Genomic DNA, 25,703 nt, shown 5'->3' with positions numbered 1-25,703 from the left:
ATATGGTTTCATCCTTCCTCAAAGTTCTCTAGGTCTACCAATCCTCATCCTTTCAAGTGACAACTTGGCTTCATAGTTCACTGAAAAAATTGAGACCATTCTCAGACAAGTTGCTTTTCTGTGCCCCTACTTTTCCGCTTATCTCTCCCAGATGCCTTCACTCCTAACTTGGATGAAGAAATAGCCTTTCTCCTTACTAAAGCAAACGCCTCTATGGATACAGCTGACCCAACTCTATTCCATCTTCTCTAGCAGATTGCATTTCCCCTCACACTCACAGGATTGTTGTGAGGATCAAATGAGATATTTTGAAAGCACTTAGCTCAGTGCCTGACACATAGAAGGTCCTACATACATATTGTTATTATTATTATTGTTATTTCTCCCTCACTAATCTTGAAATTCTTCTTGTCTTTTGGCTGCTTCCCTGCTTTCTATAAACAAGCTCATATCTGCCTTATCTTGAAAAAAACACTTACTTGATCTGTCTCTCCCTTTCATGGCCAAACTCCTCGAAAAGACTGTTTACGATTTAAGCCTCCATTTCCATTCCTCATACTATCTTAATTCTCTGCAATCTAGCTTCCAAATCATTCAACTGAAGGGTCTCTCTCTGCCAAGTTACTAGTGAGCTCTTAATTACGAAACTAAGTGGTCTATAGTTAATTCTCATTTTTCCTGTCCTACCACAGTTGCCATTGTAGTCACCCTATTCTCCTTCATACTCTCCTCTCTTTTTGTGACATCACACTCTCCATATTTTTCCCTTAATTTTCCTATTCCTTCTCATTCTCTTTTGGATTCATTTTCATTCATTAACCTGATAGCTGTGGTTGTTCCCTAGGGCCCTGTCCTGAACTGTCTTCTTCTGCTTCTTTATACTGTTGTATTTAGTGATCTCATCACTTCTTGTGGATTCAATTATTATCTCTGTTCAGATGATTCCCAGATCTTTTGTCTACTATAAATTCCCTCCTGAAAGCCTGATCTCTTATCTTTACCTGTCTTTAGGACATTTCAAACTGGATATCTCATAGACTTCTGAAACATGTATACAGCTGAAATAGCTTTCTTCCCAGACTTTCCCCTTTTCTTTACTTTTCTGTTGAGATAGCTTTCTTCCCAAACTTTCTCTTTTTTCTTACTTTGTTGTTTTATTATATTGTCCCTTAAGGGTAGGGACTTTTTTTTAAAACCTTTCTTCATATCATCAGCATTGACATAGTCCTTGGCATTATTAAAAAACCTTTATTAAAAATCTTGTTTATTTGTGACTGACTGAAGTATGTTCTGCTTCTGTTTAACTTACTGTATATCAAAGCAACATGGTGTAATGGTTAGACTCTGGCCCCCAAGTCAGGAGCAGTTGGATTTAAGTCAGATGTCTGACATTGACTGATTGATTGTGTGACCTTGGACAAGTCATTAACTTCCCTTGACAAGTATCTGTAAATATAAAAACTGTAAGTTTCAGAGAAGTTGCTGACCTGATATAGGGAATATCATTAAAATCCCTTACCTCTTATGAGGTGATTAATGCTGCTTTGTTTACTGTGTTTCTAGATCTCATGAAGATCAGGTTGACCTGGACTTGGGTGATCTTCCCTCCGATGACGAAGAAGCAATCAGCAGCTCTGATGAGGATGTCAGCTCGGATTCTAGCAAAGGAGAGCCTGATTCTCTAGAAGACAAACAGGTTATTTTCTTTTAATTTATAATTTAATTAATAATTCAAAACTTAGACTTAGAAAACTACATTTTAACATTTTATACACACATACAAACACTCCAGTGTGTATTTCATTTATTTATGTATTTTATGTAGTGTTTATCTGATGTACACTCATTTGTTTTATTAAAGATTTCCCAGTTACATTTTAATCTGGTTCAGGGTCTGTCTCCTTGACACCTTATCTCTCCATGATATCAGGACTCTAGATTGAGTTTGCACTGGGCTTGGTATCAGAAACTCATCTTTCTTTCTTTCTTTTTTACCTGAGGCAATTGGGGTAAGTGATTTGCTCAGGGTCACACAGCAAGGAAGTATTAAATGTCTGAGAACAGATTTGAACTCAGGTCCTCCTGACTTCAGGGCCGATGCTCTATCCATTGTACCACCTAGCTGTGCCAGAAACTCATCTTTCTTACTTCAAATCTGGCTTCAGATATTTATTTTGTGATCCTGGGCAAAACATTTAAAATGAAAAAGGTAGAGAAGCTGAAAAAAGGGAGGGCAGAATGAGGGATGTGATGAGCAGAAGGAAAACATGATGAAGAGGAAATGGTCAAAAGGAGAGAGAAAAACGTAACTAGTAAAAACTAGGATGGCAGAAAATACAGAGTTAGCAGGCTTAACTGTGAATGTGAATGGGATGAACTCTCCCAAGACTCTGGTAGAAATATTCTCTTTACTTGGGTTCCTTGTATCAATGAAATTATACAAGTGTAATCTTTATCCTCCTTTCTCTATTTAAATTAATCTTATCTAAAAACCTTTTAATAGACTAGGCAGCTGGTCCAGGATTCCTACTTCTTTTATAGTGATTTTGCTCTAGAAAAAGGTGCTATGTTCTTAATCATCACATGGGTTTTCTCACCACTATTCTATTACTATTCTAATACATGTTAGGGGTTTGCCCAAGCTAACCAGTCTCCCTCTGGATATTGTTATAGATGTTGTCTGATCTTCATGAGAAGAAGCAATGCACAGTCACTTTTTGTCTAAAAATGCTTAGCTGCTCAGTGACCAAGCCCTTCTGATTCTCAAATTGCTGCTTTCTGATAGATTCTGCTTTTTTCAGATATGACTGAATGTATTTTTAAAAAATTAATAACAGCTTTTTATTTTCAAAATACAGGCAAAGATAGTTTTCAGCATTCACTGTTGCAAATCTTGGGTTTCAATTCCTTCCCCAACCCCCTTTTCCCTCTCCCCTAGACAGCAAGTAATCCAATATATGTTAAACATGTGCAATTCTTCTAAACATATTTCCACATTTATCATGTTGCACAAGAAAAATCAGATCAAAAAGAAAAAAATGAGAAAGAAAAAGCAAGCAAACAACAAAAAGGTGAAAATACTGTGCTGTGATCCATGTTCAGTCCCTCATATATCCATGCAGATCTCTCCATCACAATTCTATTGGAATTGCCCTGAATCACCTCATTGTTTTTTTTAAATAACTTTTTATTGATAGAACCCATGCCAGAGTAATTTTTTACAGCATTATCCCTTGCATTTACTTCTGTTGAATCACCTCATTGTTGAAAAGAGTCATGTCCATCAGAGTCCATCATCACATAATCTTATTTTGCTGTATATAGTATTATCTTGGTTCTAGTCATTTCACTAGCATCAGTTTATGTCTTTCCAGGCCTCTTTGAAATCATCCTGCTGATTATTTCTTATGGAACAATAATGTTTCATTACACTGAATATATTTTTAACCTTAAAACAGGAGAGCTTTTGGCTGTCACCTTGACTGCTTCCCTCAGAGAGGCTGTTACAACAGTGTTGAAAATTACTTTATTTTAGGTAATTTAATTATTGAAAGAGCAGCAGTTTTCAAAATGTTTTGAGGGGTCTCCTGGGGGCAGCAATTCTGTTAAATGTTGAACAACCCATTCTCTGAAAAAAAAGTAGCTATCACATACATTTAAATTTAACCTGTCGTTGTCATTTCCTACATTTTCTTAAGTTCAGATAATCAGCAAAACAATAAATAAAATCCTGATCTGTAACATTGTCTGATTTCTGAGGTGTAAATAGTGGAACTGAAATTTTAACATTGGGCTTATTGGTTCCAGCTGGCTCCAGTACACCCTTTTCTGGGTGTCTTAGACAGCCTTTACAAGGGTTTGAAAGGCTAAAGCTATTTCTGTTTTTAAGAAAAACCTGTTTTTAAAAAGTCCTGTTTTTCTCCCTAATCTAATCCATTCTCCACCATGCTACCAAAATCACTTTCCCAAGGCAAAGTCTCCTGTTGTGAAATCCTTAACAATTCTCACCATTTAGGACAAAATGCAACTTGGTACTTTTTTTTTGTTCAGTCATTTTTCAGATCTGCCCAATTCTTTGTGACCCTATTTGGGGTTTTCTTGGCAGTTATACTGGTTTGCTATTCCTTCTCCAGTTCATTTTACATATGAGGAAAATGAGGCAAATAGATTAAATGATTTGTCCAGGTCCACATAACTAGTATCTGATGTTGGATTTGAACTCATTAAGATGAGTCAATCTGACTCCTCCTTGCTCCTTATCTTGGCATTTAAAGCCTCAAAAGTCTTGTTCCATCTCACTTTCCAGCCTTATTTTATACCACCTTCTTTTGTTGCCTAGAGATTATGGCTGAACTAGTCTGCTCTCTGTTCTCTGAACTCAGTGTTTCATCTTTGGACTCGTAGCATTTACACAGGCCATCCCTTGTGTCTGGAATACCCACTTAATTACCTCTTAGAATCTGTTTTTCCTTTCCATTTAGGTCAGATATTACGTCTTCATTGAAGCTTTCTCTCATCCCTCAAATAGCTAGTACTGTCTAACTTTTATTTTATTCTGTCTTTCAGGACAGAGTAAGCTCTTTGAGGGCAGGACCTTTTTGTTTTCTCAGCACTTAGTACAGTGCCTTGAATAAAGTATTTAATAATTGTTCATTGGATTCTGAGATAGAAAGAAATCACTTTTTTCTTTTTAAAAAATGAGTTGATAATCTTTTGTTTTTATGTAGTACCCATTTCTGAATCTTTCCTCCCTGGCTTTGTGAGCCATAGCTCAGTAACTGAGGATTAAAATTTTTGTATAGGTAAATCACACAGCATTTGAAGCCAGGTCTTCCTGACTCCACGAATGGTTTCTTATCCATTTCACACCACCATCTTAATAAGAAGGTCCATTTTAATATTTCCAAAAACATTAAAGAGAAAATTGTTCTTAGTGTTTTCTTGAAACGAACAAGTCTAAAGAGGTAAACATCTTGAATGAATATCTCTAGCTTTATAATTCTTATCAGTGGATTAGAGCACCAGGCTGGATTTCAGATCAAAAGTGCTGTTCTTGGCCCTGTCCCCAATTCATGCTGTGATTACACTTCAAAGACATTTACTTTCCTTGTGGCTTTGTCTTGGCATCTACCACATGGGTGGGGGGACACGGGGCAGTATTTGTAGTCTGCTTTGAAATGAATATAATTTGTGCACAGATTTCCATCAATTTACAAGAATGTTGTTATTCCCAATGCTCTGGATCTCCTGGAGTTTTGTAAGAATGTCAGTTTCCAGGTGACTTTTTTTTCCTCCTCTGAGGAGGCTATATATTATTATAGAAACTACAGCATTGGACTGGGAAGATCAGATACTGTTGAACTCTGTGATCTTAGGCAGATTGTTAAACCCCTCTGGATTTATAGACAAAACTTTGTAAAACAAGAACTGGACTAGATTTAAAAAAAAAAACTTTTATCTTCAAAACACATGCATAGTTTTCAACATTCACTATTGCAAAACTTTGTGTTCCAAATTTTTCTCCCTTTCTTCTCCCCATTTCCCTCCCCTAGACAGCAAGTAATCATCACATAATCTTGTTGTGCATAATGTTCTTCTTTTATTTATTTATTTATTTTTAGTGAAAGGTATTAGTATAAGCTCCTCTGATCCTGGAATGGAGTGGATCGGGCCTCTAGCTTGCCTTCAGCTCTCCCTTCTGTCCTGGAACCCCAAACCAAGAGATCCCCACTTCAGCAAGTCCCTGCAGCCAGCAGTGTCCCTGCTCTGCTGCTTCTTTACTCCATGTGGTCTGGTTCCTGTCTGCCCAGAGTCAGACCCCACCACGGCTCCCTACTTGGTGATTCTGCAGAACTAGCCTGGAAGTGTTTTCACTTCATGGTTAATCCCTGGCCCAGTGGCTTTTTTAGATTTTCTTGGGTTGTACCAAGAGGACTCCAGGTCTGCCCTAAATCGTCTTCATTTTTCACCAGTCTATGTTCCTCCCTAAGTGTAAATTTGTTCTTTTTTGTGGGAAAAATCTGGAGAGCCTGAAATTTACCAATCTACTCTGCCAGATTTCCAGAATCCTCCCCTCCCCCCATTTTCTTTAATGTCTCTTAATTTCTAAAGGTCAATTGTAATATGATTTAATTCAGAAACACATTTTGATTACTGGCTTTTTATCTCTACCCTGACTGGGACAGGTATTCCCAGGGCTCTCAAGGAGTCAGAGAAATTGAGTGAATCTAAGGAAACTTCTATTATCATCCTCCCATTATGCATTTCTCTTGTATGGACATCATAAGAACTTGGATCATTGGAAAAGCATTGATGGTTGAGTTAGCTTCATCTTTTCTTCAGTAATGAATAGCTCTGGTCTCTATATTTAACTTAAAATATGGCTATGATCATGTGTGTAGTAAATAAACTACAGAGATATTAAAGAAAAACATATGAAAAGTCTGATTTCATAATTTGGTGTAATTATAGGTCAGTTTAAAAAGCCAAGTGAAAAAAAATCTCCCGTGTCAGTATGAATCACCAACCTGGCCCTGATACTTCTCTTTGGTTTGTCCACATGTATAAACATAGTTCGTGGCTACAGTGATCTTAATAATATAGTAATTAACAGCATTTGGCAGTCTTCATATACAGCCGACAAGTATTGACCTGATTTCAGATTCATTTAATATGAAACTATACTTTTCTCAAGAGTCACAAGAATTATGGTACTTTTCTGTTGGCTGTGAGTTGTCACCTAGAGGAGAAATTTATTTAAAACAATATATCGATCTGTCAGTGCACATGTATTTTCACTGATTAAAACTGACCCATCTTTCCCTTTTGGCGGTATTCATCTAGGATTACCTTTCCAGGCCTTGGTTCTGTAGGTGTAGGGAAAACACAAGGGAATTATTCCTGCCTAAAAGCATTTGTTGATTGACTGATGTCTGCTGAAATTTATACTTGTGACAAAGGAGTGTGTTGAAAAAAACAGCAAGAAGGAAGTAAAAGGCCCTTGAGGATTTTGACAGCTAGTTAATAGCATGCTATGCTGTTAACTGTTTGCCAAACTGGCTGACTTGCTATTCTCTATACAAAACATTCCATCTTCCTCCTGCACCATCAGCCTCAGAAGATGGAGGTTCACCATCTCTTTGCCAAGGTCAGCATCTTTCATTGTCAGTCAGTCTATTAAGCCTCCTGTATGTGGGAGGCATTGTTCTAGGCACTATGGGTACAAAGAGAGGCAAAGGACAATCCCTGACTTCAAGGAGCTCACGATCTAATGAGGAAGACATGGTGTAAATAATGATATGCAAACTAAGAAATATAGAAAATAAATTGGAAGTAGTCTCTGAGGAAGAACATTAAGATTAAGCGGAACTGGAAAAGGCTTTTGTAGAAGATGGGGTGTTAGGTGAAACTTGAAGAAATCCAGGAAAGCCAGAAGGAAGAGATGAGAAGATAAATCCACACAGGAGATATCTAGTGAAAACTTTTATTAGCTGTGTGATCTTGAGCAAATCTTTTTGCTTCAGTTTCCTCATCACACAGTGAAGGAATAGATTAGATGTTGCAATAGATAGCTCAATGAGTCTGGAACCAGGAAGATTTCAACCTGAATCAGTTTCCTCAAGTGTAAAATGAGGATGATAATAGCTCCTAACTCGAAGGGTAATAACCCTTATGAGGATCAAATTAAATAATGTTTATAAAGCACTTAGCACAGTTCCTGGCACAGAGAGATCACTTAATAAATGCTTGTTTCCTCCCCTCATCCTCCCCATCATTCCTTTTGTAACTCTCCATCTATATTCTTATCTCCTTTCTAAACTTTATGATGGTCATTTTTACAGCTCTGGCAAACAAGGCAATTTGGGGGTTTCAGGTGTCAGAAATTCACAGGCATAGTTGATGGATCTATTCTCTAGCTTTGCCAAGCAGCTCTGACTCGCTTCTTTCTTCTTCATTAAAAGGCATAGCTCTCTGGGGATAGGAAGAAGGCAAAAGAGATTTAGAATGATGTTAACATAAAACCAAAAGGTGTCAATGCAAACAAACAAGCCTGCTTATTAGAGTGGATAGAAAGCTGGCCTTTTTTCAAAACGAGTTTTTAAAAAAAAACAACAACTCTAAACCCCTTGGTTTAAGCCCCATCTGGATTTGTAATCCTAGGCAACTCACTTAATCACTTAGTTTCTCCAGATAATTGGTTAAAACCAAATGCCAGTGTTCTTGAGTGGAGGGGGGTTCCCTTTGCCTCTGAAATCAAAGGTCTGATCACCGAAAGCAGAACAGAAGTCCATCCCCTCCAACCAGTCAACTGGCAGTTATTAAGCACCTACTATGTATCAAAGTACTATGCTAAAATCATGCATGCTGATCTATGTATGTGTGTATATAGATTTATGTATATGTGTGTGCTTCTGTGACTAGGTGGGAACGTACATGGGTATGTATATCTATGTATGTATATATAAATATATCTATGCTTAACTTTATTCTGTCTGAGAGGGGAGGGATTAAAGGGGGATAAAAGAATAAAGTAAAAAAAATTGTGTAGCAGGAAACAAAAGAACAACCTATAAGGAAGCAAAGAACAGATGTACACTCATGAATATTTCTTCTACTATTTATATATCCTTTCTTGAATTGGAAATTTATTTTATATTTTGAATCCTCCCTAATGTTCGCTTACACATGACAACACTATACAAACAAACATATAAATAATGAAATCATTCTACTGTATTTGTGAATAATGACTTGATTTTCAGTGCAATAGCCACCCCAGAGGATAGAAGATCCCACATTTTGCCCCCTTGGCTGAGAGACTGAGGCAGTAGACTTAGGGCATAGAATAAGATTTATAAATTTTTGGATATGTCATTATGAGAACTTGTTTTTTGTGTGAATCTTAGTTGTTAAAAAAAAAGGTTTTTTTCTTCTAGCAGTGATGGAGATAGAAAATTATTTTTTGTTTATTGAAAAAAGTTAAATTGTTAAAAACAACAGGCAGTTAGGTGGTACAATGAATAAGAGTACTGAGCCTGAAGTCAAGAAAACCTGAGTTCAAAAGTAGGCTCAGATACTTAGTAGTTGGCAAGTCACTTCAACCTATTTGCCCCATTTCCTCATCTATAAAAGACATGACAAACCACTCTGGAAAGCCTAGCAACTAAATATAGTTATGTAGTCAATCATTAATCATTCATTATTGCATGAGCATACATTAGGTTTATCTATCCAACCAAATTTGACCTAGAATTGCACAAGAGTCTGAAGTCTAGAATAGAGGGTCATTTTTGCTTAGAAGGATCTGGTTGTGGAAGAGGAAGAAATCTTAAACTATAAAAATTTTAGAAACAGTAGAAATCCTAGAAATCCAGCCTCCTTAAACTGCAGACCAGAGATGTCAGCTGAGTTGCTCATGTCTACACAGCTGGTTTATGACCGAATTGGTCTGAAGCACAGGGTTACTTCTCAGGAAAAGCAGGCTTGGGTGGGGCACTATCACGTGATACACTAGATCCTTATTAGGGAACTATTAATAATTTGTAGACAAGCCCTGGAGGATAGGTGGGTCTGGCCAACTTGCTGTCTATAACAGCTGTCTATTAAGCATTTACTACATGCATGGAATGCATTATGCTAAATGCTGTAGATACACAGAAAGACAGGATCTTGTCTTGAAGGAGCTCACATCCTGTTGGAGAGACAAGACCTAAATAACTGTCCAAAAGAGATATGTATATAGAGTCAATCAGAAGCAGTTTCAGAAAGAGGGCACTGCTATTGAGGTGTGTGTATGTGGTGGTGGTCAGGGTAGAGAGAATGGGTCAGAAAAGGTAGTCTCCTGCACAGAGATGGTGGCTTAGGCTTGAAGGGAGCCAAGATGAAGACGGAGAGCATTCCAGTCATGGAGATACTCTATGAAAAGACATGGAGTGAAGAGCCAGCATTTCATGTCTGAAGAACACTTTGGATTGTAGAGTATGTGGATGTATATTAAGACAAGATAGAAAGGGGCAGATAGGCAACTTAATGACCGGGGAGTCAGAAGGACTTATTACTGGCATAACTCCAGATTGCCTCCTTCCCAATCCCCTCCCAGCTTGTGAAGAGCTTTGAAAGCTAAACAGAAAACTTTTTATTTGATCCCATAGCTTCTAATGAGGTCATAAATTTATTAATGTGTAGACTCAAGTGGTGAGAATCAGGAGAATCTTAGAGAAGATTTATCCCTTAATGAGTTGTCATCACGTAAATACTGAGTTTATTACTGAGTAAATTGAATGCATCAATCTACTTTGTTTTTCAGAATTTCTAATTCAGTATTTAATTGGGGATTTTTAGTTTATTCTTCTTAGCTTTTTAAATTGCATGCTTAATTCCTTGATCTGCTCTTTCTCTATTTTGTTTGTTTAAGCATTTAGAGATATAAAATTGCCTTTAAGTACTGCTTTGGCTGTTTCCCATAAATTTTTGTCATTTTCTTTTATTAAATTATTGATTGTTTTATGATGTTGTTTGACTGACTCATTATTTAATTAGTATTAGATTATTTAGTTTCAGCTAAAGTTTGCTGGCCCTTTACTATATGCATTTTTTGTTGCATCCTGATCTGAAAAGGATAAACTTAATATTTCTGTCTTTCTGCATTTGAGATACATGGTCAGTTTTTGTGTAAGTGCCATGTACTACTGACAAAAAGTACATGTATTAATTTCTGTCCCTATTTAATTTTCTCCAGAGGTTTGTCATATTTAAATCTTCTAAAACTCTAATTAGCTCCTTAACTTCTTGCATGTTTTGTCATTAAATTTATCTAGTTCTGAAAGAGGGAAGTTGAGGTCCCCTACTATTACAATTTTGCTGAATGTTTCTTCCTGTAACTCTCTTAACTTTTGTATGAATTTGAATGCTATACCACTTGGTGTATATATGTTTAGTATTGATATTTCTTCATTGCCTGTAGTACCTTTTAGAAAGATGTAGTTTCCTTCCTCAACTCTTTTGATTAGCTATCTTTTTGTTTTTGTTTTGTTTGAAAGCTTAAGCTCTCAGTTCTAATCCTTTATCTTTATCTTTTATCTTTTTTTCTCTCTTCAGTTCTAATCTTTTATCTTTACTTTATATGTTTCTCTAATATATAGTGTTTTTCATAAACAACATATTATAGGATTTTGGTTTTTAATCCATTCTGCTATTGTCTTCCATTTATTGTCTCCATATAGGAGAATTCATCCATTTTCCTTCTCCTTTCACCCTCTCCCTCCTTGTCAGTGTTTTGCTTCTTATCCACCTCCCCCAATCTTCTTTCTATCAGCACATCTCCCTTTTCCCTCTTTTCCCTCCTTCCTCAGTCCTCTCTTCTATTATTCTCCTTATCCCTCCACCCTTTTCCAAACCCTTTTCCCTCCTACTGCTTGATAGGGTAAAAACTTTCTCTATCCAATTCAGTATGTGTGTTATTCCCTCTTTGAACCAAATCTGATAAGTAAGGTTCAGACCATGCTTACTCCCTCTGTTCTTTTCCTTTCGTGTGAAAGGAATTTTATACTTTTTCATGTGATATTATTTATCCCACACTTTTTCTCACTTTCCTCTTCTCCAAGTGTAATCCCTTTTCCCCCACCCCTTAATAATTTTTTTTTAGTCATCACATCAAAGTTTACTTATTCCATCACTCTCTGTCTAAGTATATTCCTTCTGATTGCCTTAATAGACATATAGTTTTTAAGAATTGCAGCTATTATCTTCCCATGTTGGGATATAAACAGTTTAATCTTATTGAATGCCATGTTTCTTCTTTGTTTTTTACTTTTTATAAAAGATTATCTTGAGTCTTGTATTTGAAGATCAGATTTTCTTTTCAGCTCTGATCTTTTCATCAGGAGAGTTTGAAAGTCCCATATTTCAATGAATATCCAGCTTTTTCTCTGAAAGATTATGCTTTGGACCACTCTTTGATAATAGCTGTCTGAAATCAGTGATTTCATGCTTATTTGAGTGTTTTATTACTTTTGCTGGGTATGCGTTTGTGAATACATTATATCCCTTGGCCCAAATGTAACCCCCTTGAGGCCAGGTTTTGCTTATGTTATCCCTAGGACCTAACATAGTGCCTGAGATGTAGTTAGGGCTTAAAGAATGTTTATTAATTGACTGAGGACCAACTTCCCTAATTGGAAATTTCTGCCTGCTAATCTATGTAACATATTTCACCATCTTTCATAGCAGCTATAATTATTAATAATCTTCCTTTAGCCTTAAGATTCCAGCTCTTCCATTTATCACTTCTGACATTGGATTGAAGGGGACATAAAGGAAAGAGAAAAAAAAAATTAAGTATCTACATTATGCTGGATACTCTACTTAGCACTTCATAAATATCATTTGATCTGCTCAACAACCTTGGAAGGTTGATACTGTTATTATCCATCCTTTGTAGTTGAAGAAATTGAGGTTTGAATTGAAGAAACTTGTCTAGGTTCACAGATCTAGTAAATGTTTGGGGTTGGGTTTGAAGTCAAGTCTTCCTGATTCCACACCTAATGCTTTATGCAGTATTTTGTCACTTAACCATCACTTTATTTCTCTGTGTCTCTATTTCTTCATCTGTACACAAAAAAGGTTGCACTAAACCAGAGAATCTAAACCTCTTTTCTTTTCTTTTCTTCTCTCTCTCTGTATCTCTGTTTCTCTCTGTCTCTGTCTCTCTCCATTTTTCTCCCTCCTTCCCTCCCTCTCTCACTCTCTCCTTCCCCTCCCCCCCCCTTTCTGTCTTTCCCTCTCTCCTCTTGAACCTCTTTGCCAGTCTAGGGAATCTTATGCCTTTTCTCTGAATAATATCTTTCAATGCATAAAGTAAAATGCTTAGGATGATGAAGTAATCCAATTATATTGATAAATTTTTCCTCCATGCTAATTCACAGTCCTCTTGAAATCTATTTATGGATGCTATATTAATACCCCTTTTAACAGATGGACTTCTGAGGGTGCTGTTCTTTATTGCAACATTTGAGAATGGAAAGGAAAAAGAATGAGTTAGACTTGACTTTGGGGTGGTTGAAGTGCTTTTAAGTGTATTTTGGCAGATTTTTCAAATTTTAAAGATAGCATGTTTTACAGAGCAGACAATAAATATTTCAGCTCCCGATGATATGAAGGACCTTTTTGTCAATGGTTGAAAAAGGACACATTTGTTTGGCAGTTGTATTTGAAAGCCCACCAGTTACTCAATAGTAGATTTGTCTTTTGAAACCATGAATTGGCTAGCCATGTCAGATCTTTGGTCTGAGGAGGTCACAGTGTTCACTTTAGGGTTGGTCTCAGAGGTATGCTAGCTATGGAATCTGAAAAATAGACGAATGGTTATGTATCTTCTGCCTCATCTCCCTCAATTGAACAAGTTAGCGAACCTGTTTGTTTTTATTGAACAGTAACCTAAGAGAAAAGAAATGGAAAAAGGGCTAAGGGACAGCTTTAAATTTAACTTTATTAGGAGTAAAGTCAGCTATCATGATGATACAGGACATTTGCTCCCTTGGGTTTATTTTTATTTTTTCATTATGAACTTAACGAGGGAGCACGGACATTTTATTAAATGTTATTTTTTTTTTATTTATGAAGAGCAATATGTGTCTGTATAACATATTTGTTCTGTGAATGAATATATGTAATATGTATTTTTCTTCTGAAAGATTACGCTTTAAATCACACTTTAAGAACAACTATCCTAAATCAGTGATATTTCACACATTTGAGTGTTGGATTATATCTGCTGTGAGGATTTTGTGACATAGTTTAGGCTTTTTTTAAGTGTGTATTAAATTCTTATTGTTCACTCTTTTCCAACTCTTTTTCTTAATTATTTCCTCTTTATCTTGTGTATGGCTTGTTTGTTCAAAGTTGTTTGCTGTTGTTTCCCCTATTCAATTGTGAACTTCCGTGGGCAGTCTCCTTTACTCTTTTTGTATCTCCAGCTCTTAGCACTGTACCTGGTACATGGAGACCCTTAATAAATATTAATTGATTGATTTTCATAAATTCTTGAGAAATGAAGTATGACTAAGCCCCTTTTTGTAGATTATAAAACTGAGGAAGGCCTAGAAAGGCAGCACACTAGAAGGGAAAGTATATAGGAGATTGACAGCTAGTTGGCACAGTGAGTAGAGACTCCTGCTGAGCCTCTATGCAGGAAAACTAATCTTCCTGAGTTCAAATCTGGTCTAATATATATTAATATATAATTCATATAGATCTATATATATAATTTTTATATAGGAAGCTATACTTCCTAGCTGTGTGACCCAGGATAAGTCATTTCATCCTGTTTGCCTCAGTTTCCTCATCTGTAATATGAGCTGGAAAAGGAAATGGCAAGCTACTCTAGCATCTCTTCTAAGAAAACTCCAATAGAGGCATGAAGATTTGAACACTACTGAAGAATGATAACAACAAAATGTCCTTTCCCCCTACTATCCACTCCCCCAGATCCTACAGCTACTAAATTACAAGGAGGTTTAAAACAGAAAAGTCTCTAGTCTTGGTGAACAATTATCAATGAGCTTGATGGTGTGGATTCTTTGACTAGTCCAAATGCCACTTAATTTTGACTTCTTCCAGTTACTCCCTGTTAATAAAGGGCGTTACATCCCATGTCTTTTGAGGGAGGTGCCCTAGGCAAAACCCATTTTAATGACTGGGTTAGGAAGTTACAAGTCTATGGGTAACTTGTCAATGTTCTTAAAGGTGTGGCCCTACCTTTACCTATTTTCAAATCTGAATACAGAAAGCAAGCACACTTCCAAAGTGATTCTGATTGCTGTGTTTACAGGCAATACCTATACAGTTGAGAGCACCCTCAGAAGACCTGAGTTCAAATGCGTTCTCATGCACTTAGTATACATAGTTATTTTGTTGTCTGCCTCAGTTTCCTTCTTTGTAAAGTAAAGATTAAAAATAGCATCCTTCCACCAGGGTTTTGATCAGGGTCAGATGAGATATTTGTAAAGCACTTAGAATTCCTAGTCCTTAGTATATGTTTAAGAACTATTCCGTTGCTTGACTTTTCACCTTAATTTGACTATGTCAGGGATTTGGAGATTGACTCTACCTCTTCCAAGTCAAGTCCATTCACTGATTTAGTTTTATGGAAGAATAAAATGAAATTAATAAAAAAAATAAACTGGAAGATTTTGAACCTGGGAATTGATGGTTAAAATAAAATTGTATTTGAAAGAAAAATTGTGGACAGAAGATTTAGCTTCAGACTTGACCCTGACATGAAATACTTTTGTTTTGGCAAATGTTCTTAATCTCTCTGGTCCTTAATTTCCTTCTCCATAGAATGAGAATGTTCTCTTCTCAGCAATAAATCACTATTTCTTTGGTCCGTCTTAGCAAATGGGGTCTTTGAAAAATCATCCCCTGCCCCTCTATTGTAAATAGTGACACCATTTTGAAACCCACAACTAAAAAGAAACTGAGCAATAAACAATTTAATTTTAGCTATTGTGTGACTAGATATTGTTTGCTAACAGGAAATATAATGAGGAATACACTCTTTAATTTTTTACAGTGTTCATCATTTTCCTACTTCTCCATTCAGTCTCTTGGCGCCACTGGAAATGAGTCTAGGAAGAAGCTCATTGCTCTTAAGATTCCTTCTGAGCATGTAAACAAGGAAATGACCTAAAATGTTGGGGGAATGTTGAGGGGGAGAAGATGTCTTCCTAAGTAATTCCTTTGAATGAGTGGAAGGCAAGTCCTTTTCACAGAGAATGGTATGGATAGCCAAGACTTCTTCTGAACCTTTGTATTCTAAAGAACATTTGGCAGTGTCTTAGAATCTCTGACTTGCATGGAATCCATGAGCCTCAAAGTCTAATCCATTCCTGAGTAGAAACCTTGGTAGCTGGGTAGAGCTAGTGGTCCTAGAGTGAGGAAGACCGACCTCATTTTGGCTTCAGATATTTCCTCTTAATACAATAATAATTGTAAGCACCTGTTACATAGTACATGTGTGTATAATGTTAGCTGCTTTTATTATTGCCACCAACAAGTGGAACTCATTTCTACTTTAGACAACTTGAGTTGTTGGAAAGTTTTCCCTTATATTTAAGTTTGTTTCTGCCTCTCTGTGCCTTCTGCCATATGCTTCCCTAGTTTTGCCGTCAGTGGCCAAGAAGAATAAATCTAATCTTTCTTTCACATAATAGCCATTCAGAGACTTAAAGACAGACATCTTATCCCGTCTTTTTTATATCAATTACTAATTTTTTGACAAGTATTTATGACACTTCTACCATGTGCTGGGTACTACAGATACAGACACACAATTCAGAACTATTTCTGCCCTTCAAGATCTTATATTCTACTGGACTAATAAGTAAATACAATCTCTACATGGAATAATTGTTCAGTCATGTCTGATTCTTTATGATCCCATTTGGGGTTTTCTTGGCAAAGATACTGGAGTGGTTTGCCATTTTATTTCCCATTTTATTTATTCATTTTACAGGTCAGAAAACTGAGATAAACAGGGTTAAGCGTCTAGAATCACACTGCTGGTCAGATTTGAATTCGGGAAGATGATTCTTCCAGTCTGTAGGCTCTATCACCTAGCTGACCTACACAGGAGATTGGCAACCCAGGAAATTGAGAAAGGTTTGGATATGGGAAGTGATTCTCTGAAACAGAGGTGATGAGGAAACACATTCCTTATAGAGGAAGGACTGTGCTGAAGACATGGAGATGGAATGTGGAATCCAAGGGACTCCCCTTCAGCAGTTGGGCTAGGAGGTAGAACTCTCCCCTTCCCCCATATGCCTGGTGTATGCTAACTCCTTTGGTTGTTACTGAGTCACACTAAAATTTCCAGGGCTCCAACCTTAGCCTAGACTAGATAATGAGTACTTGCTTAATTGAATTTAAATGAATGGGAAAAATTCCTGTCATCCCTGCTCTTCCCTCCTTCCTTTCTTTAGTATCTAGCTAATATTTAATGAATACAAACAAAATAAAACATTCCTCCCTCCCCTCAAAACCTCGCAACCCTTAAATATTAAAAAGGCTGTTTTTCCTTGGTAGCTTTTCATTCTCCCCTCTTTTTTCTTTTCAAGCCTCTGATTTTTTTTTTTTTTTTTTTTGTCCCTAATACTGATGGGCACTTCAATATAGGGAAGGCAGAGAAACAGAGAGAAATAGCTGTATTCACCCCTGGAGAACTGAATGGTTGAGGATTGAAGGGTTTGTTTGTGAAAGGGGATTTAAGAAATATTTTTAAAGTGCTTTAAATTTGCAGAGTTGTTTTAAAATTTAGATCACATTTACTTTCTTACAAAGATCAAGGAGCCCTGCTTTCCCACTAATAAGCCACATCCATGCTGTGGTTTGGATACTTAATTTAGAATTTGAATTTGTGTGAATTGATTGATGCTGGTTAGAGTAAGGCCTGCTGGGAGGATTCTGATAATGTAAATGACAGGTCTGAAACAAATCAGATATCTTTTATCTGTAAATTATACATACATTTTCTGATGTTTCTCTTCCCATCCTAAGGTTGTCCCTTAGAATAAAGAATTAAAAAAAAAAATAGAAAGAAAGAAAGGAAAAAATAATCCAGCCTAATTTATCCACACATTTAAAAAAAAAAAAAGTCACATTTTCTGTTCAGTGAGACTGGGCTCTATAAGTGTAAAAGATGAGGAAACGTACCTTCCACATTTCCTTTAAAAGGTGGGAGATTTGTGTGTGTCTGCTTTCTGACTTTAATCTCCTTATATTTGTTCAGAATATTTTCTGAATATGCATGATTATTTGTGTGTGTTTTAATATTCTGAATATGTTCTGTATATAAAGTTCCTTTGTCAAATAGTAAAGTTGGGTTGGTTCAGTCAAAAATTCCCCTAGTGTAATGAATACTTTCCTATTATTTACTGAATTAAAATTTCTTTACCTTCCCTAGTCTGTCATTCAAAGCCTTTTTTTCATGAATCATGTTGATATATTCTCTATTTCTCTGAATTTGGACCATGCAGGGTTCACCAAACTCTTCTCACTGATCTTTCCAGTCTCTCTGCTCATATTACTATTGCCTCCTGGTATTTAGAGAAATAGTGTTAAGTCAGATTTCTCACCTGACATCCAAAAGACCTCAATACAAATCCTATTGTAGATTTGGGTGACTAAGAACAAATCTCTTTTCCTTGTCTGAAATCCCCATCTATAAAATAAAAGAGTTGTCCATAATAGTCCCACGAGTTCTTCCAGTTAAAGTTTAAATCTATGATCCTAGAATAATCTCCACTTAAGTCTACCCCATTATTAAAACAAAATGCAGGGTAAATCCATGAAACTTCTCCCATATTTCTTCCCCCACCCCTATCCTACTCTTTTCCCCTCTTCCAGGAGCAAAAATAATTTCTTCTTCTTGAGATTTCTTAGTAGCAATTTTATTTTTCTCTTGTATACTTGTGGGAATTCCAGTGGATATTATGTTTATTTTTATGTGTGTATGTTTTATCTCTCCAACTAGATTGTAAGCTACTCAATCCTTGAAAACAAGGACCATTTTATTCATCGTGGTATCTGGAAGTTCCTTGCACGGTAGCTCTAAAAATATTGTTTATTCAGTTGTATTCTAGAGTTAATTTCAAAACTTTGCCATCCCCAAAGCCTTTGATTTTCCTTGCAATGTGTGCTGTTAGGGAACTTGTGAGTTAATTTTAGCAATGTAGAATCTGGGGCCAACTGGTCCCAAGTTAATTTTAATGATACTTTTGTAAATTTCTGTTTCCTTAACATTTACCTCTCTATTTTCAGGGTAAAGGCACTGGAAAGAGAAGCAAAGTTTACCATATTGCCAAGGAGATCATGAGCTCCGAAAAAGTGTAAGTATCAAATCTAGGGAAAATTAGTCCTTCTTTTCCTTACTTGCCCAGTTCTAATATCTATTGCATTTTTGTTGCTGTCTCAACAGGTTTGTGGACGTGTTGAAACTTTTGCACATCGTGAGTATTTGTGAATGTTATCTTAAATTCTTAAATGTCTTGATAGTGTCCCAGTTTGTTCTGCCAAAATTCAGGTTAACATGGTGAATTTAATAAACATCTACATGTTAGATTGTGTTTGGTATTTGAGAATTTTTGCCCAGGAGCATGGTTAACACCTAATCTGTACTCCCTGCTACCCAGGAGGCTGAAACTAGAACTCAGGAATTCTGTATTTCCGTGGACTTAGCTGAGCCAGCTGTGACTTCAGCACGGTGACCTTCCTTCATTCCCCATTATCCCGTGGTCTCTAGATTGCATAAAGTAAGAAACAGAACAGATCAAAAAATTCCCATGCCTCTTAATATAGTGGCTTTGCCTATAAGTAGCTTCAGCATTTCCAGCTTGGGCAAGAAATGGAGAGCTAGTCTTTTAAAAAAAACACACAAACAAAACAAAAAACAAAAAGAAAGAAAGCTTTTTTAGTAAATTAGGTCAGTGTGTGCCTGGAATCCAAAGCCTTGTGACTTTCTGAAAAGCAGAATGGAGACCAATGAAGTGGCAATTTCTCTCCTGCTGTTTATATCAGCAGTTTTGCTCTAAGGCAGTGGAAAATCTGGTCAAAAAATTGGAGGATCTCATCTCAGTTCTCACCTCTGAAGTGTACTGCTTGTGTGCTCTAGGCTAAGTCACTGAACCTGGAGTTCTATGGAACACTCTGTGAAAAGATGTTATTTCTGTTTTGGAAGTGTGTGTGTGTGTGTGTGTGTGTGTGTGTGTAATCTCCATATATAGATATATAATAAGGGTATTTTCCCCCTAAAGTTGGCATTTTTTATAAGTTATTTATATATTTAAATGGTGGTGTTGAATTTTTCTGTCTGCCAATTTGAAAGCATTTGTTGGGAAGCTTTGAGAAAATTTCCCATGATTATTGCAGCCCAAGAGATACAACAGTCTGTCTTTAATCAAGTTTTCACAAGGATTCATGAGCCTTGTCAGGTAACTAGCTTTCACTGTTAATTTAGAAGTCAAATGTAAAAATTTTTATTGTCTAGGTGGGGCTCATATTCGAAATTTAGCCCAAATTTTTTGGCAAAATCAAAATTCTGAGTGAATTGTGAAATGGGAGAAATGCATAGAAAGGTTAATTAGTTCATTGGAAAATTCTGGAGTATTGAAGCTTAACATGTCTAGAAGATGTTCATGCTTTTTTGACTGTTGCCCATTTTATGTTCTGTATGTATGTATTTGACTAGCAGGTGAAGTAGGAAGGTATGAGGTACACATATGTCAATGATTTATATTGTCTAATAAGACCCTAGTGTAACTTCCTCTCTCCAACGAGAGAGTGTCATTTCTTCTTTGCCTAAAACCCAAGAAATTTGTGGGATTTTCTAAAAGTCCCATTCATTTTATAAATCTGCTTTGATCCTTTTTTTTTTTAACCCATTCAGAACTTTACTAATGTCAATGTGGCACAGTGGAAAGGACACTAGTTCTGGATTCAAATGTCCCAGGTGCCAGTCCTGACTCTGAGCCTTACTACTTGTATCATCCAAGTCACTTAACTCAGGTTAGAGAATCAGACTTGATGGCATCTGTGCTGCCTTGTGACCTGGACTGAAAAGTCAGCTTTGCCATTTGCTACCTTTTTGGCCTTAGACAGTTCATCTTTCCAGATCTCAGTTGCCTCATTTGCAAAATTAGGAATGTGATCTAGACAGCCCCTGCAGTCCCTTCTAGCTCTAGAGCTGCTCCATCCTTGCCATTGACCACCATGTGGCCATGGACACATGCCCCTCCATCTTTGTGAGTCTTTGTTTCTTCAACTGTAAAAATAAGTAAATTGGATTTAACCCTAATTTTAAATCTATTTCCAACCTTAACTCCTAAGGTACCTTTCACTCTAAGGCTGTAACCTCATGAATTTTACAAATTACCTCTGGAGACATCCTATGAATTGTTTGTATTTCATTCTCTGCTCTTAATTGTATATTTAAGGGTCACTTTGTCAAGCCATATTACATGGAATCCCATTGGTGTCAAACTTAAGTAGAAATGGAGACTATCATTCTAGAGGAAAGGATCCCTATGACATGTTGCTTTAGTTTTAAAATATAATCTTATATACATTTTATTATATCATCATTTATTTTGTTAAATATTTCCCAAGTAATTTTCATTTGTTTCTCATCATAGTCGGGACTGTTGTGATCTGCATTCAGCCCAGGACCCCATGTTTAATATCTGTTTCATAGCATTAGAGTTGAGACTGTTTATTTGCTTAATAGTGTCTATTATATTATGGTAATATAATAATATATATTATTTATTATTATATTGATGGGAAACAAAAATCATATCCTGGGGATGCTATGGGTCCTTGTCCTCTGAGATAAGATGTAGATTTTCCTTAGTCCTGGGTAGATGGGAAAAGAGAGAAAGCATAATGTAAGGAATTACTGGTGGCTGGGCATTTTTTTATATGGGAAAAGAAACTGAAGTCAAGTTTACCTTATTTCTGTGGGAGATAATGAGCTTGTTGAGCATGTGGGTAGTCTAGTGGGTAGAGAACTAGATCTGGAGTCAGGAACTAGGTCATACTTATTAGCTCTGAGACCTTTGACAAGTCACTTAAGGTAGATACTGTGATTGTTCTTATTTTACAATGGAGGAAACTGAGCCAGACAGAAATTAAGTGACTTGACAGTAAGTATCTAAGGCAGGATTTGAACTCAGGTCTTTCTGACTAGGCTGGCCATGCCTTCCGAAATGGCACCACCTTAAAAATTCCTTGTTATAATAGTGTTGTTATCTCTGCTAATTTCATCATTAGCTTTTGAAAATTTTCAGAGTTGTTCATTTTTATGATACTGATGCCATAGTATAAGTTGTACACTATATTATGTGCACCTTGGATAGCACTATAGAGATAGAGGAACTTGGGAAAGAAGGTGAAATGCCATAAAGTACACTCATCCCTCCCAAATATCACCTTTTTGAGTTTGCATTGAAAGGCAGGATGACCCTATCCTAGTTTACTTCCTCCTTCCCTTCCCCCATTCCTTTGTCCCTCTGTGGTCCATTTGTAACCATCCTGACCACCAGGTAATAATCTCTCAATGTTCTTGGTAACTCTCTGACTATTAAATTGCAGAGTAGGTGCTCATCTGCATTGAAGGTGTTTCCTCATCCTATACTACTGAAATCTGAAGTCTAGTGATATGCCTGGGAAGTAGGAGAGACCTTCAGCTTCTGAGAAGCCCAGTGGCTGCCCCCTAACACGCCCCTTCCCATCAGTTTTAGTGAGGGGGAAATCTCCTTCCTTTCAAGGACATAACACTTAGTATCTGGGATAATCCTCAGTCCAGAGCATGTGCTGGTCAGAAAGCTCCTCTGTTTTTTGAGTAGTTACAGACTATCCTACTCAAGAATCTCAGAGCATGAGTGAGCCATCCTGACAAGAACAGCATGTTCTCAAAGCAACATTTACGGGTTCCATTAAATAAACACTAAATCATGATTTAGTGGAAAAGTCACTAGACATGAAGTAAAGGAAAAAATGGGGACTATATGGTGACAGTGGAGACTCAAGGCCTGTCTACAGCCCATGATGGGCTTTCAGATCCTAAATATAATGTGGACCATGCCTCAGATTTCCTAATTTATAAAATAAGGGAGTTGAATTAGATGCCTTTCTAGTTCTAACCCTTCCACCTCAAAAACTATGATTCTTCATGTTCTTTGGCCAAATCAAATCAATTAAGCAAATGTTCTCTTACATTAGGAATAATTATTTTTTTTGTGTACCATGGACTCCTTTGGCAGTCGGGTGAATTCTATGGACACTTTTCTCAGGAGTATTTTATTTTTATTTATGCAGAGGCATAAAGACAAAATAAAATACCTAGAATTTCAAAGAAAACAAATTGTATTGAAATATATTATCAAAACCCACGTTAAAAATCTCTCATCAGCTTATAAAACGAACATAGGAAGTGTTGGGAACTTAAAAAAAATTTCAAAATGTGTCATCTGTATATTTTAAACTAATTTCTTTAAACATAATGCCCCTTGAAGATTATTTTATAGCAAGTAAAGAGTTTTTGAGAGGCATTGTTGCCTAGGCAACCTTGGAGTTAGGAAGAGCCGAGTTCAAGTGTTGATTCTGACATGTACTAGCTATATAACATCATCTTTTTGGATTTCAGTTTCCTTATTTGTTGAATGAAAGGAAAGTTGCATCAGATGGTTTCTAAAGTCCTTCCTAGCTCTTGAGTCTGTGGTTTTATGATCCCTGGGCAAGTCACTTTATTGCTTATTTTGTGGACTATAAATATAAGTACAAGTTGTTGACCTATCTATAGCACATCTTGGCTGGGGGACCCAGGAGTAGTCACTTAAATTTTTTATTATTCAGTCTTTTTTTTTTTTTTTAGTCTTGTCCAACTCTTTATGAATCCATTTGAGGTTTTATTGGCAAAACCACAGGAATAGTTTGACATTTCTTTCTGTAGGCCATTTTTACAGATGAGGAAACTGATGCAAATAGGGTTAAATGACTTGTCCAGGGTCACATACCAAGTAAGTATGTAAGTAAGTAAGATCAGATTTGAACTCGTGAAACTGAGTCTTCCTGATTCCAGGCCCAACTGAGTGAGTGCCTTAGTTGCTCTATTAATCTCTGCTGTTAAGTGGCAGAGAAGCTGCAGACCTATCCTGAAGTTCTCATATCAGTAAAATTACACGTGTAGATCCATCTTCATCCCTACAAAGAATAAAACCTTCAGCCTTTCTGAGTATTCTTGGGATGAAGGGAGAAGATTCTCTTTTCTTTTTATCATCCCTCCAAGCTAAATGCTTAATCTCCATCTTGTAGCCTTTCTAAGGTACCCTGCCAATGTGTTTTGGTGGAAATCAGTCTCACATGGGAGTATTTGAACATCTGCCAAGATAATTGCTAAGCAACAATAGGTGCCCTTTAAATAGGAGCAGCCCTGTGAATGAAATAGGACCAGTGTTCTCGCTCCTAGGTATTCTTCCAACCTCCTTTATTGGCTTTCCACATATTTAGAGTTTCTCAAAAGTATTTTTTCTTTAAGATAATCATTATGATTTTAACTGTTCAAGGAGCAAGTCTAAATCTCATCTGTTTTACTGATTTAATTTTTTAAAAATGTAACTAGTTCTTCCCCAGTAAAACTAATCAATAATTGTCTGTGCAAGGTCTTAAGATTTATTTGACAACAGGAATATATTAGGAGCTTCATTTGGCCAATTATATGTCCAATCCCATGACCAAATTGGGGTCATAACCAGTTCAGCCTTGAATTGGTCCCAGGGGTGCCCTAATTAGATCAGGGTTGTCACAAAAAGGGGAAGGGGAATAGAGAATGAATAGAGTGCTCCAGTTGGAATCAGGAAGTTTTAGGTGCAAATTTTTCCTCTACAACCAGTTAGCTCTCTGAGTTGGAGCAAGTTACTTGCACTATAGCAAAGCCCCCAAACAATTCTCTAAGGAGGGGAAGGGTGATTTCTTAGTCTGTTTTATGTCCTGGACCCTTTGGCAGCCTGTGAATTCCTCAGGGGAAATATATAGATTTATAAGTGTATATATATCTATATTATATATCTTATATATTTGGGAAAAATCTATCAGAGCAGCTAGGTGGTACTAGGGCCTCAGACACTTAATAGCTGTGTGATCTTGGACAAGTTACTTAGCCCTAGTTTTAAAAAAAAATTTTTAAAAATCTACCACATGAAATACATAGCATTATAGAGACAACTATTATTTGAAATACATTTACCAAAATATTTTTTGAAGACAGATCCACAGGCCTCAGATTAAGAACTCTTGCTCTAAGACAGTGAGTCGGGGAGAAGAGACCATCCTGTCTTGTAGAAGTGGTAGGTGTTTTAGTAGTTTCTTGTACCCATGAAATGACAGGTGTAATCCTTATCTGCAGTACCGAACATAGTGCCTAGCACATAGTAGATACTTAATAAAAACTTGTGAATTGATAATGATAATGATAACTAACTATCTAGCTGATATTCCCGAGGTTCCTGTTCATTCTTCTCTATATTTTGGTTCTTCTCATGAAAACTCAATGATTTATGCTAAATGAATTAACCGAGATGCCAAACAGCAAAAAATAGAAGAGGGTCTGATTTTTGAATCAGTGAGCTTCAGATTAACCATTGTGTTTACTGAAAATAATAAGACAGGTAATAAATGATGTTTACTAGGGAAGGAGTCACTGCTTCCAGTCATACTTTATAATGAAAGAAGGACTTAATGAGGCTTTATGCCATAGAAAGGAATGAAATCTAGTGTTGGAAAGCAGATTTTTATAAAAGACATAGTAGCTCATTGCTAGTTTCCTTTTTCAGAAGCTGGTAGTACTTTAGGCTATCTTAGTAGCTTTTGGAAACAGTTAAACAGCAAAGAGCAAAAACATCCTCCATTTAGACCTGAATGACTGGAGGCCATTTGTGCATACATGAATTATTGTCTTCACAGTACAGGGGGAGGGGATGCACTCAGGGGTTGGTTTGAGAGATGCCTGAAAGATTTTAAAAGCCAGCCATCATCTTGCCTGCTTGTCAGTTGTTATTCTTCCATTTCATTGACCCTCAGAAAGGGTAAGAAAGCGACTTGGCTCAGGGAGTCGATCATTAGAGGACTTGAAAATTAGCTCCTTTGTGGCCCAT

The 25,703-nt window shown here is 36.6% G+C and overlaps 1 protein-coding gene across 1 annotated transcript in view; it reads left to right on the top strand.

Moving 5' to 3' along the window:
* The window catches only part of FGD6 (FYVE, RhoGEF and PH domain containing 6), a 166,397-nt gene that overhangs the window by 57,956 nt on the left and 82,738 nt on the right, over positions 1 to 25,703 (top strand). The window contains exons 3-5 of the mRNA XM_052000846.1: positions 1,564 to 1,696; positions 18,817 to 18,884; positions 18,974 to 19,004. Of these exons, the coding sequence (XP_051856806.1) occupies positions 1,564 to 1,696; positions 18,817 to 18,884; positions 18,974 to 19,004 (232 nt within the window). The remainder of the gene's footprint in view (positions 1 to 1,563; positions 1,697 to 18,816; positions 18,885 to 18,973; positions 19,005 to 25,703) is intronic.

Source organism: Antechinus flavipes, chromosome 5 (assembly GCF_016432865.1).
Source record: "Antechinus flavipes isolate AdamAnt ecotype Samford, QLD, Australia chromosome 5, AdamAnt_v2, whole genome shotgun sequence".
In the NCBI taxonomy this organism is placed as follows: Eukaryota; Metazoa; Chordata; class Mammalia; order Dasyuromorphia; family Dasyuridae; genus Antechinus; species Antechinus flavipes.
Note: the sequence above shows the minus strand (reverse complement) of the source record. Positions and strands in the feature narration are given on the sequence as shown.